The sequence below is a fragment of the Silurus aristotelis genome, assembly GCF_946808225.1.
Source record: "Silurus aristotelis genome assembly, chromosome: 16".
Taxonomy (NCBI): Eukaryota; Metazoa; Chordata; class Actinopteri; order Siluriformes; family Siluridae; genus Silurus; species Silurus aristotelis.
This window is the reverse complement of record NC_139589.1, coordinates 16,493,669-16,505,926: the sequence shown is the minus strand read 5'-3', so window position 1 is coordinate 16,505,926 and position 12,258 is coordinate 16,493,669. Positions and strand designations below refer to the sequence as shown.

Sequence of the window (12,258 nt, the reverse complement as noted above, 5' to 3'; positions counted from 1 at the left end):
ATGATCTGCCTATGAGGAGAAAAGTTATGTTTGTATATAAGAATTCAATATAAGAGAGAGAAAAATTAGATAACTTAATAGGGCGTTTGTTGACCTCAAAATCACATTTCAAAAGAAACTCTATGCCACCAACTTTTTCAAAGATAAGATTTGGAATTATATACCACATCTCATCTTTAGTGGTGGCTCCAGCGGTTAAGGCGCTGGGTTGCCGATCGGAAGGTCCCCTTACGAGGGAAATATCAAGGTCCGTGACGTCGGAGTGACGTGGATGAATGAAGGATCTCATCTTTATGTTTAATATAATGTTTAATCCAGTTCAACTTGAAAATTGCATTAGATGTAGCAAAATCAATCACATTCAGACCTCCTTGATTATATGAATTACATAAATTATTTTTATTTAAATAGTGAGGCTTGTTTTTCCATATGAAATTAAATAGAGTTGAATCATTTTTTTTAAGAAAAGATTTTGGTACATCTAATACTTTAGCAGGATAGACTAAACGAGACAACCCCTCGGTTTTAGACAAAAGAATCCTGCCTTTGAGTGATAAATCCCTCATGAGCCACATATCAAATTTCTTTTTCATTTTTAGCATAAGGGGTTGGAAATGAGATTGTACTCTGTTTAACTGATCTTTGCAAATATTGATACCAAGATAAGTTACTTCCTCTCTAATCGGAATACCTTCAAATTGGGTAAAAGGAATGCCATCATCTTTAAGTGGAAAAAGAGTAAATTTTTTTATGTTTAAACATAAACTTGACACTTCAGAAAAAAGATTAAGGCACTCTATAGTTTTCTTAGCCTGTGATATATCTTTCAAAAAAATAGCTGTATCATCAGCAAGCTGACAACATTTAATTTCTCTGTCCCTAATACTGATGCCTTGAAAGTTACGCTATCACAGCCTCAGGTTCCATCTTCTGTGATAGCGTTCCATATCGTTCAACCAGTCCTCCAGACCAGTTATTCTCGTCTGATGATCATCACTTGCCTTCTTAACCGTTGGTCTCTTAGTCTTTTTTCTGTCATCTTTTTGGTTTTTGCAATTATAGTCTGACAAACTTTGGGCAACAGAACACGTCAACAAAGAGTCCGAAATCTTTATCTCAGTGAAAACCGACAACGAAAAAGATATTTCCACGTGTTTGCACTAATTAATTGTAACGCTTAAGGTTAGAAAATCATTTAGCATCTATTAGCCTTGAATATCGACAACTGTCCCGGCCGCCATCTTGCACGCCCCCCCCCCCATTTTTACAGAAGTAAACAATAACCAACGCGTTGCGATGATACTGCGGCATTTGCGGCATACTGCACATGTCTGGACCTAAAGCATTTTCGCGCATTTTTAAAGCATGGACCTGTCAAAACAAAAATGACCAACCAGACTATTTATGCTTAGCTTAAACAGAACATTTAATATATTTATAAAAGCTACAAATAGATGATGACGTGAAAAATAATGTGGGCTTCATTAATAATTGGAGCATTTTTGAGGGCAAGGCTGGCCTGTTAGGGCGGGACGGTATCCATCCCACCCGGGAAGGTGCTGCTCCCATTTCTTGTAGTATAGGTAATAGTCTCAAAACAGCACTAGTTAACAAGTGACTGTCTAGAGCCAAGGCCAGGGAGCAGACAGACAGGCTAAACCGACCGTCTGCTGGCTGCACAGAGTCGTCACTTAGGATCCACCATATTGAGACTGTGTCTGTCCCCCGAGCAAAACCAAGATATAGGAATTATCAGAAAGTCTGTTTAAGTAACCTGATTAACATTAAATTAAATTAATTTAATGTTATTGATCTGATCTAAAAATTCTGATCTAAAAATTGGATTGTTGAATATTAGATCTCTCATGCCAAAAGCGCTGACTATAAACGAAATTATTACCGACCAGGAGTTTAATATAATGTGTTTGACAGAAACATGGATTAAATCGAATGAATATATAGCATTAAATGAGGCGAGTCCTCCTGGGTATAGTTACATACACCAATCCTATCTAAATGGCAGAGGAGGTGGAGTAGCAGCTATTTATAATAATAATCTAAACGTCACACAAAAGACTAAACAAAAATGTAAAACATTTGAAGTTCTTTACACCAACATAAAATATTCAGTGTCCGAAAGCAGGTCAAGCCAGTTAATTCCACTAATTATTATTTATAGACCCCCAGGGCCCTACTCTGATTTTCTGATAAAATTTGCAGATTTCATTACAAATGTAGCTACTTCTTTAGACAAAGCATTAATTGTTGGTGACTTTAATATTCATTTTGATCATCAGGAAGACTCCTTAAGAGCAGCAGCTGTGTCCATTCTAGAGTCAGTTGGAATTAATCAGAATGTTATAGGACCCACATATAGTGGTGGACACACTCTCGATTTGTTGTTACCATTTGGATTAAAAAGAAAAAACTTAGTCATAATTCCACAGTCTGAAGCTATTTCAGACCATTATCTAAAAAATTTTCAAATTTGCCTCAGTCATTGCATTTCTACCTCACCACGTTACCGTGTTAAGCGTACTTTCACGTCAGCTACAGCAGCGCGTTTTATTAATAATCTTTCCGAAATTACATTATTAGATAGATCTCCATCAGACCCCGCAGAGCTCGACTGGGCCACTGAACATCTAGAAACAACGTTACGTCACACTCTAGATGATGTAGCTCCCCTTAAGACCAAAATGATCAGGGATAAAAAATTAGCACAGTGGTATAATGATCATACGCGCACCTTAAAACAGACCACTCGAAAATTAGAACGTAAATGGCGTCAAACTAAATTAACAGTATTTCAAATAGCATGGAAGGAGAGCCTCTTAAATTATAGAAAATCTCTTAGTGCTGCTAGATTAGCATATTTCTCCACCCTCATAAAAAATAACAAGCATAATCCTAGATTTTTATTCAGCACTGTAGCAAAATTAACAGGAAATAAAAGCACTGCGCTAACATGCACACCATCATTAGGTAGTAATGATTTCATGAACTTTTCTAATAATAAAATTAAAAACATCAGGCAAGAAATCCAGACGGTTAATATAAATCCAAATTATTTTACAAGTAAACCTGTAGACAGCAGTGTAATTATAGCAGACAATCAACTACAAAGCTTCACTCCTATTCATGAGAATGACTTAATTTCATTAATTTCCTCATCAAAATCATCAACCTGCATTCTCGATCCCTTGCCTACAAGTTTCTTTAAACAGATAGCTCCAGAGGTAATTGAACCTGTTTTAAAAATAATTAACTCTTCCATTAGCACTGGTTATGTACCAAAATTTGACCCATGTCAGTTGTCCAACTACAGACCAATATCAAATCTCCCCTTTATATCCAAAATTTTAGAAAAGGTTGTAGCACAGCAGTTATGCTCACACCTACTTATGAATAACATTTTTGAAATGTATCAGTCAGGATTTCGGCCTCATCATAGCACAGAGACGGCGCTAGTTAAGGTGGTAAATGACCTGTTATTGGCCTCTGATCAGGGTTTTGTCTCCTTACTTGTTTTGCTCGACCTTAGTGCAGCTTTTGACACCATTGATCACACTATACTGCTTGCTAGACTTGAGAACGTTGTTGGAATAGGGAACAGCTCTCTCTTGGCTCAGGTCTTATTTGACTGATCGCTATCAGTTTGTTGATGTAAATGGTGAGTTCTCCACACTCTATGAGGTAAAGTTTGGTGTTCCTCAAGGATCTGTCTTAGGCCCACTGCTTTTCTCTTTATATATGCTGCCTCTTGGTGAAATCATTCATAAACATAGGATTCGCTTCCATTGCTATGCTGATGACACACAGCTGTATATTTCAGCAAAGCCAGATGAGCGAGATCAGCTTAACAATGTTGAGAAGTGTGTAAAGGACATTAGACAGTGGATGCTTAATAACTTTCTTATGCTCAACTCAGATAAGACGGAAGTACTTTTACTAGGACCACATGTAGCTAGAAGTAATCTTTCCGATTACGTAGCATCTCTGGATGGTGTTTCTGTTTCAGCGTGTACGGCTGTCAAAGACCTTGGTGTGATTATTGACTCGAGTCTTTCCTTTGAGTATCACGTGAATAATATTACCAGGATCGCCTACTTTCACCTTAGAAATATTGCTAAAATTAGAAATATGATGTCGTTACAGGATGCAGAAAAACTAGTTCATGCTTTTGTTACTTCTAGATTAGACTACTGTAATGCTTTACTGTCTGGGTGTGCGAGTAAGTGCATAAATAAGCTTCAGTTAGTTCAGAATGCAGCAGCAAGTGTCCTCACTAGATCTAGGAAATATGACCACATCACCCCTGTTTTAATCAGTCTACACTGGCTCCCAATCAAATCTCGCATTGATTATAAAATCTTACTACTGACGTATAAAGCACTTAACGGTCTTGCACCGCAGTATCTGAGTGAACTTCTGTACCAGTATGATCCTCCACGCCTACTTAGATTAAAAGGTGCTGGCTATCTGTTGGTTCCCCAAATAATGAAGACTACAGCAGGGGGCAGATCTTTTTCTTATTAAGCCCCATAGTTTTGGAACAGCCTTCCAATCAGTGTTCGGGATTTAGACACAGTCTCAGTGTTCAAGTCGAGGTTGAAAACTTATTTATTTAGTCAAGCCTTTTATCAGTAGATTTTTCTTAGGTAAAGAAGCAGATCTGGAGGGAGCATGGATATAGAGTGTTTGGTGAACTGGTATATTTGTATGCTGTCGTCCCCTCACATTGACACGTTCACTCGGGTTTGTTGACGGTGGTGTGGTGGGCCATCTCTTATCCCAGAGATCCCTCATGTCTGTGTTACCTTCTGGTTCTCCCTTTTAGTTATGCTGCAATAGCGAGTCTTGCCGGAGTCCAAACTGCACAGTGACATTAACTTTCATACACCAATAGGGACACCTAATAATCCATATCCTTATCTTCCCGTCACCCTCTCTCTCTCTCTCTCTCTCTCTCTCTCTCTCTCTCTCTCTCTCTCAGTCGAGTTAAACATACTCCTGAGGCTCCAGTGACCACTGTTTCTGCCCCTCTCCCCTCCGTGGAACTTCACACTTCTGTGCAGCTTGGGACGGTCTCTCATCAACACCTTGGGTGGTTCCATGTAATTCTGGAGTAGAACGGGTGCTTTGAGGATGGATTGGACTGTAGTTGGTGTCGGCGGTCTGCTGCACTGACTCGGGAGTGCAGTTTGCTTCTGATCTTCATCACTGTACCCCGCAGCATTGTATATCTGCTTCAAATGGACATTTGGTGCAACCCAGATGAGGATGGGTTCCCTCTTGAGTCTGGTTCCTCTTAAGGTTTCTTCCTTATGCCATCTCGGGGAGTTTTTCCTTGCCACAGTTGCTCATCAGGGACAAACATACTTACAATGAACATATTTACGTTTAATCACCACATTATCTGTGTAAAGCTGCTTTGAGACAATGTTCATTGTTAAAAGCGCTATACAAATAAAAATTAATTGAATTGAATTAAAATTAACGGCCACAGAGGGCAAGTGTAATTAAATAATTGTAATCTATATAAATAAATACAACATTGCAGATGATGTTACATAACAAACTGTGCAAAATGGCAATTCAAAAAGAAATTAAATAAATTAAATGTGCAAATTGTCAGTGTATGTATGTGTGTGTAAAGTGACAGTGAATAATGTGATAAATGTGATATGTGTATATTATACTCAAAACATTACCTAAAGTTTTGTATCCAGACCGAGTGTGTCTGTATGCTTACAGTTAATTCCTTACAATTGTTTCCTTAGCAGAAGCATTTGGTCATACAATGTGGACGACCTGCATGTCTTCCCTCACCACATCCGTAAACCTCCTCCTTAGTCTTCCTCTTTTCCTCCTTTCTGATAACTCCATACATTTTTAGCTCTGCTACCTCCAGCTTTACCTATCTCCTTCTCCTGTCTTTTACTCAATGTCACTGTCTCTAAACCAAATATTGTATTCTATTAAAACAGCAGACAGTTTCTCTTTGTCATGTGCCACTGCCTGGTATAAACCCTAATATATTTTTATACATTTAAAGTATTTTTCAGATGGCATGACTACAAAAATATATCATTTCAGTTTGATATGATAGGCTTTTAAAGGTTTTTTTTGTTGTATCACAGAGTTTTTCCTTCCTACCATTACCTGGTTTGCTCATTATGCATAAATAAAATGTAATATTTTATTTTTATATCTGTATAAAACACACATTAAAACACACGCTAAAATTTACATTTTAAATGAATTGAATCTGCTGTGTAGGAGCTTTCGCTAAGGTCGGTGTTCTTTACTGCACTAAGGGCTTCCTCAGTGTTTGCATGATCTCCAATTTTGGGATTTGGGCTTTAACCACATTCAGACCCACATTGCATACTACATTGTATGACACCAGCAATATAACATACCCAGTCTTTCCGAAGTACTTCTTGCACTTCTTGTAACAGTTCCTCTACAGTTCAAGTCATATGCAAATGAGGGGGACGAAGGACAATTAAAACAATTTTAGTCATAACGAATAATAGAGTATTTGAAAGATATAATGAAGTTTTCCAGTGTAAAACGTTTTGATGGTGCAATACAACACATACAACAAGGTATGTATGTCAGTTGTTATGTTGTAAACCAAACACCAATGAATGTCACTGTGCTGTTATTATTACACATCTATCTTTAACTATGTATAGAGTTGTCTATATTTAAGGAAGTGATTCCTCCCGTTCTAACACTGTGTCAATAGACTGGGAAGATGAATGCAGACTTATTTATCCCCAGCCACACATTTGAGTTCAAATATTAAATGTAGCTTAAATAAAAGAAGCCTACTTTCTATATTAAATATATTGTTTGCCTGATACCTCTAATGTCTATTAATGTAAAATAAGGAAAAAGGCCTTTTGTGCAGATGTTTGTACAGAAATTCTTTGGACACAATTATTAACACCATTATTTGCTCATTATTTCCACCAAATAATCCTATGCCTAAGTGTAGCTCAGTTTTATTGCTAAAAGCCAGTGTGGGTCAGGCCTTACCAACCAATCATCCCCCTACCTATTCATGAGTGTTTATGACTTGGCTAGATATATAAAAAGCATTTTTCCACGCTAAGAAGGAATTCTGCTATCATCCACTTTAAATGTATATTCAGTTTTACCAATAAAAGCTAGTGAGTTTAGTCTTGATCTGTGCCATCTGAACACATACGCTCACTAGGCATACGCACAGCTTTAATTAATAGTGAATTAAAGCACCATGAAAAGGATTTGGAGAGAAGAGAAGGAATAGAGTAAAAAAAGAATTCCTTTTGTTCAAGTCATGTTACAGCCACAATCCAACAAACGAGCTTAAGGTCAACATTGTGTCCTTTCTTCAAGACCTTTTCATGCCAGAGGCTGACTAGGCAGCCTCCCAAATTATGTTCCAGTCAGAGGTCATCAACACTGCTCTCCAAGCCAAGCCCCAGCCAGATGTCACGGAGGCAGCTTCTAGCCACAACCTCTTCACGCAAGGGCGCGATCACATGTACGCCCTTCCCAAACCTGCTCATGCTAGGGTGTGATACTGCCACCTCCAAAAGACATGCTCCAGCCTAAAGGGCAAAGAGGCCTCCAAAAACTTGTTCATGCCAAAGGCCAATGAGGTGACCTCCCAAGCCAAGCCCCAACCAGAAGTTGATGAGGCTGATCTCTAAGACAAGCCCTAGAAAGAGGTTGACAAGGCTACTCTCCATGAACTGATCTGGCTGTGGTCTGATGGTGTGGCCTCTATCCACATCTTGCTCAGGCCAGGGGGCTATGGCGTGGCCTCTCCTCACAACCTGTTGACACTAGGGCATGCGACAGCATGACCTTTTCCCACAACCTGTCTCTAACAATGCTATCTCAGTTCCCCAAATAAAACGATGCCTGCCTCCAGATCTAGGGTCTAAAATAGACATTTGGACTGCAAAGGTCAGTATTTCCCTCCACTAGCACATTTTGGTTTGCAAAGATAAGAGACTTCTGCATTTCTCTGTTTTTATAACCATGTGCTTTTGTATTGTTACATGTCTCCTATATACTGTAAGTCGGTTTCATTCACGTTTTTACCTGTCTCATTTGTTCAGCTGTGGCTATTTCGATGTTGATTATTTTCTCTCTCTCATTCTTTCTCCTTATATATATATATATCTTTATATATTTGTCTAGTCTTGGGAAATTAACCTTTCCAGTTTAGCTGCGACTACAGAGCCTTATTATTTCATGTTTCCTTGTTTTAGTTTCATGTTTGCGTTCTTGTTTTGCATAGTTCATGTTGTGTCCCTGTTGTCTGACTATAGCCTGGATTACATTTTAATTTTGCTGATTTAGAATTGTTTGCCTGGTTTTTTTTTTTTATAAAACATTCTTATGCAGCACTAACATCTGCTTATGCGTTTGTGCATTCATTGCATTACCTTAACAAATGGCACAATCACTTCTGCTAAAAAGAACCACGACAACAACACTGTTCAAAATGACTTTTATTTTCCACTTCATGTTGAAAATACAGTAAAGCACATCATACATAGTGTAGGCTTCCTTTTAAAGCCATAATGACTTGGGGTCATTGGGTAAGTGAAACATACACAAATCACACAGTATCTGATTGTAAAATGTATCTCAAATATTATTATCCATAATACACATCATCCTCTCATTATAACTCAATCATTGTCATTATCATCTATTCTACAGTGCGAAGGTGAGTGCACTTTTTTTAAGTGTAGCACTTTTAGGCAACTGAGCTCATGAAAAAGCCAGAATAATGCCAGAATACAAAAAAAACACATAAACGAGCAATTAAAAGAAATACAAAAAAGATTTTCATTGGAAAACATAACACACCTCAATTAGTTTGATTAGTTAAAAAGGTTTTTTTTGTAGCATCATTTAAAAAAATCCACAAATGCAGGGAACAGAAGAGAACCATAAATTTGACTCACATTCTCCATATCTTTACATTCAAGTCCACAATGTCTGTCGATGGTCAGAAATGTGCTGGAAGGTTTTTATTTATACAGTATATTCCCTCCTACTGTACATGACAGTGTGCTCACTACTTAAAGGCTGTAAAACATAGCCTCTGTTTCCCATATATATCAAGATTTAATACGTTTTTTACTTATTAAAATATTTAATTTTCTCATTTAGACTCCACTAAATGCAAATTTGTCAAAACCTGACTCATTGATTCTGACTCAAACCTGATCGAAATTGCCCAAACACAGACACAGTAGGCAATAATGTTGCTTTTTTAAAGTATAGTGTTCTTCTTGTACTGTCTTTTTAAACGAATTACTGACACTGATCAACATTTATATACAAAACATAAAAATATTTTAATTACTGATACTGATTTATACCTAATGGACTGGCCACTAAAAGGAATGCTTGTACACCTGCTCATTCATACAATTATTCGATCGGCCAGTCACGATGTGGCAGCAGCACAATGCATAAAAGCAGCAGATACACACATACACAGATATCCAGTTTACATCAAACATCAGAATGGAGAAAAATTTGATCTCAGTGACTCTGACCATATTGTGGAGGCTGGTGTAAGTAAGTTTAGAAACTGCTGATCTTCTGGGATTTTCACACACAACAGTCTCTAAAGTGTCCCCAGCAATTCAGAGTTAATGAATATATTAATTCGATTAAAAAAAAAAACATTCTATTTTGTTTATATATATATATATATATATATATATATATATATATATATATATATATATATATATATATATATATATATATAAAAACACATAGTAGTCCCCCGTTTATCACGGGCAGTTACATTCCGAATCCGCCCCTGCGATAAACGACGCCACCCCAAAAATGCTATGTTATGACTTCATTTTAAAATTCATCATTATATTTCCATTTCATTATTTCAACATAAAACTACATGAAAACAATTCCCAATAAGTTTTTTGGTCTATCATGCTATCCGCGAGAGACTGTGAAAATGTGGCAAATGCAATTCCGAGATAAACCGGGATCGCGAGATTCCAACCGCAGTAAAGCGGGGGATTACTGTATAGACTATTTGCTAAATAAATCACAATCTTTTTTTTGGTAAAAAAAAATTAAGTACAATAAAAATATATTTGTACAGGTGATACTAAAAGTACACTTAATAAAATCACATTTGAATCACTTAAAGACAAATCTGACTAAGAAAAACACAGATTGTGTTTTGCATAGTTTATGGAAGATTATTATAATAAAATGATAATCTCTGTTGTGCCCAAGATAATGGGAACAATATTTTATTCCAATCATGCCATATCTGCATAGATCAAACACACTGTGCCTGGCACTACAGCTGTCTAAGAGGTAGAGCTATGATTCAAGGCTAAATATAAGTAAAGAAATCAGTAATGTGTAAGTAAAAATATAATTTGTGTTCTAAAATAGCTAAAATAACAAAACATAGTTTGGTTTCACAACTGATTCTTTTCTATGGTTTTATTTGATTAATACATTCGATCTAGTTTGTTCATTCGGATTTCCTTTTTGGGCTAAAATACAAAGGGTTTCTGCAAAATTTAAGACTTATAATGGAGAATAAGTAATTATAAAGTAATTAATAATAATTAATCAAGTTTAATATTAAATACAAAACACTTTGCTTTGAATTTGCCTTTATATGAAGACTTCTCTGCAAAATCCTGGAACTTCTTTCAAACCCTAGTCTGTAAATAATTTTTTTTAAATGTACAGTATTGTTTATATACAGTATCTCAAGCTGCACAATGACTACTCTAATGTCCCTAAAATAGTATTGCGTCTTGAGAGGATTTACTAAAATGGTGGCTGAAATGTGAGGGGTGTGCTCACTTTTGTGTGATCCTGTATCAAGAGAAGGATTGTTATCTAGATTACAAAATATTTCCTGCTTACATCATTTTTTTTAGTGCAGGTTTCAGTTACTGATACCGGTTTAAATCTAATGTAAAAAAATAGTTGATATGAAATATAATATATTAATGTCTAATGAATATTTAATTGAGAAGAAATCAGAATCAAAGCTGGAAGCTTTTTAAAGAAATGTTACAGGTGTGTAATGGTTTTTAAATTGTTCATTACATTAGGATCAAAGTTACCTATTTTGATATTAGAATTGTTACTATCATTATTAAAATGTATACTGTGTATCCATTTTTATATTTTTTTAACTTATATTTTATACTTATTAAATCAGACAAATAAGCCATACCCCAGTGTACATTTGAAATTAATACATATAGAGTTGATCTGGACTTGTATGCCAGCTAGTGTAAAGAACATGAGGACTAAAGGGCTGTTTTATCTGTCTGAGATTTCCAGGAAAATCTGTGGTCCACATCAGCTCTGTTTAGAGGTACAGATGTCTTCAAATAGGCTTAAGTCTTCACTGTGAGGACAAATAAACATGACATTTTATATTGCTTCAAATCATTTAAAGACATTTAAAATGCTCTGAAATGTGGATGTTTACCTTGACACAGGCTTGGAACAAAATAAACCAAGTGACTCAGTATGGACTGAGAAATGACATGGGCTTATTTCCTGTAAAATATAAATAAACAGTGTTAAAGAAATTCCTACACATAAGCAAACAAACATAATCATGGATAAACTGCAAAAAAGATGTAAGCAACATGCACACATCTGCGTGTCTACATTAATGTTACTTAAAACTTTTCATAACATCAGGCAAGCAAAAAGAGTTAAAGCTGTTTCAGATCAGACCTGAGTGACTGAAGAAAAATAGGAAAGAAAATGAGAGGAAAAAGAGAGTGAGGCAGAAACCCAAGTCCATGGCAAAAGTGTGCAAGTTTTTTTTTAAGAGATTTAGATTGGCCCACTGACATTCCCGCAGAATTTCTGCCCTACTCACTCTCTGAGGGTTTCTCTCCCCTCATTTGCTCCTCATCCATTGTCTCCATCGATATCTTTATACTGGGAATATTTTCATTGGGTGGATAGTCTGACTGTGAAGTGCAGAAGGTGGACACACTAAAATTAAGACATACTGCTACCATATGCTCTTGTTTATTAATACAGTAATAAATCATCTGTTTTGCACAGCTATCTTTCTTCCATTTGAGAAAAATTCCACACAGGACCCAGTTTTCTTACATAATTTATATCACTGTCAATGCTGCCCTTCTTCTTTTTCTTCTTTTTTTCATCCTCCTTCTTCTTCTTTTCTTTCTCTGGCATAATGTC

The 12,258-nt window shown here is 36.3% G+C and overlaps 1 protein-coding gene across 6 annotated transcripts in view; it reads right to left on the bottom strand.

Moving 5' to 3' along the window:
- Window positions 1–10,123: 10,123 nt before the first annotated feature.
- Window positions 10,124–12,258, bottom strand: part of slc4a4b (solute carrier family 4 member 4b) — a 48,333-nt gene continuing 46,198 nt past the window's right edge. For 4 of the 6 annotated variants that reach the window (XM_083565048.1, XM_083565045.1, XM_083565043.1 and 1 more), the window contains 4 exons: window positions 12,169–12,258; window positions 11,927–12,020; window positions 11,525–11,595; window positions 10,124–11,440 (listed from right to left, as the gene is read on the bottom strand). The exon at window positions 12,169–12,258 is cut by the window's right edge and continues 72 nt beyond it. In XM_083565048.1, the coding sequence (XP_083421174.1) occupies window positions 11,561–11,595; window positions 11,927–12,020; window positions 12,169–12,258 (219 nt within the window). In that variant the 3' untranslated portion in view covers window positions 10,124–11,440; window positions 11,525–11,560. The remainder of the gene's footprint in view (window positions 11,441–11,524; window positions 11,596–11,926; window positions 12,021–12,168) is intronic. The other 2 variants (XM_083565046.1, XM_083565044.1) reach the window with 1 other exon arrangement.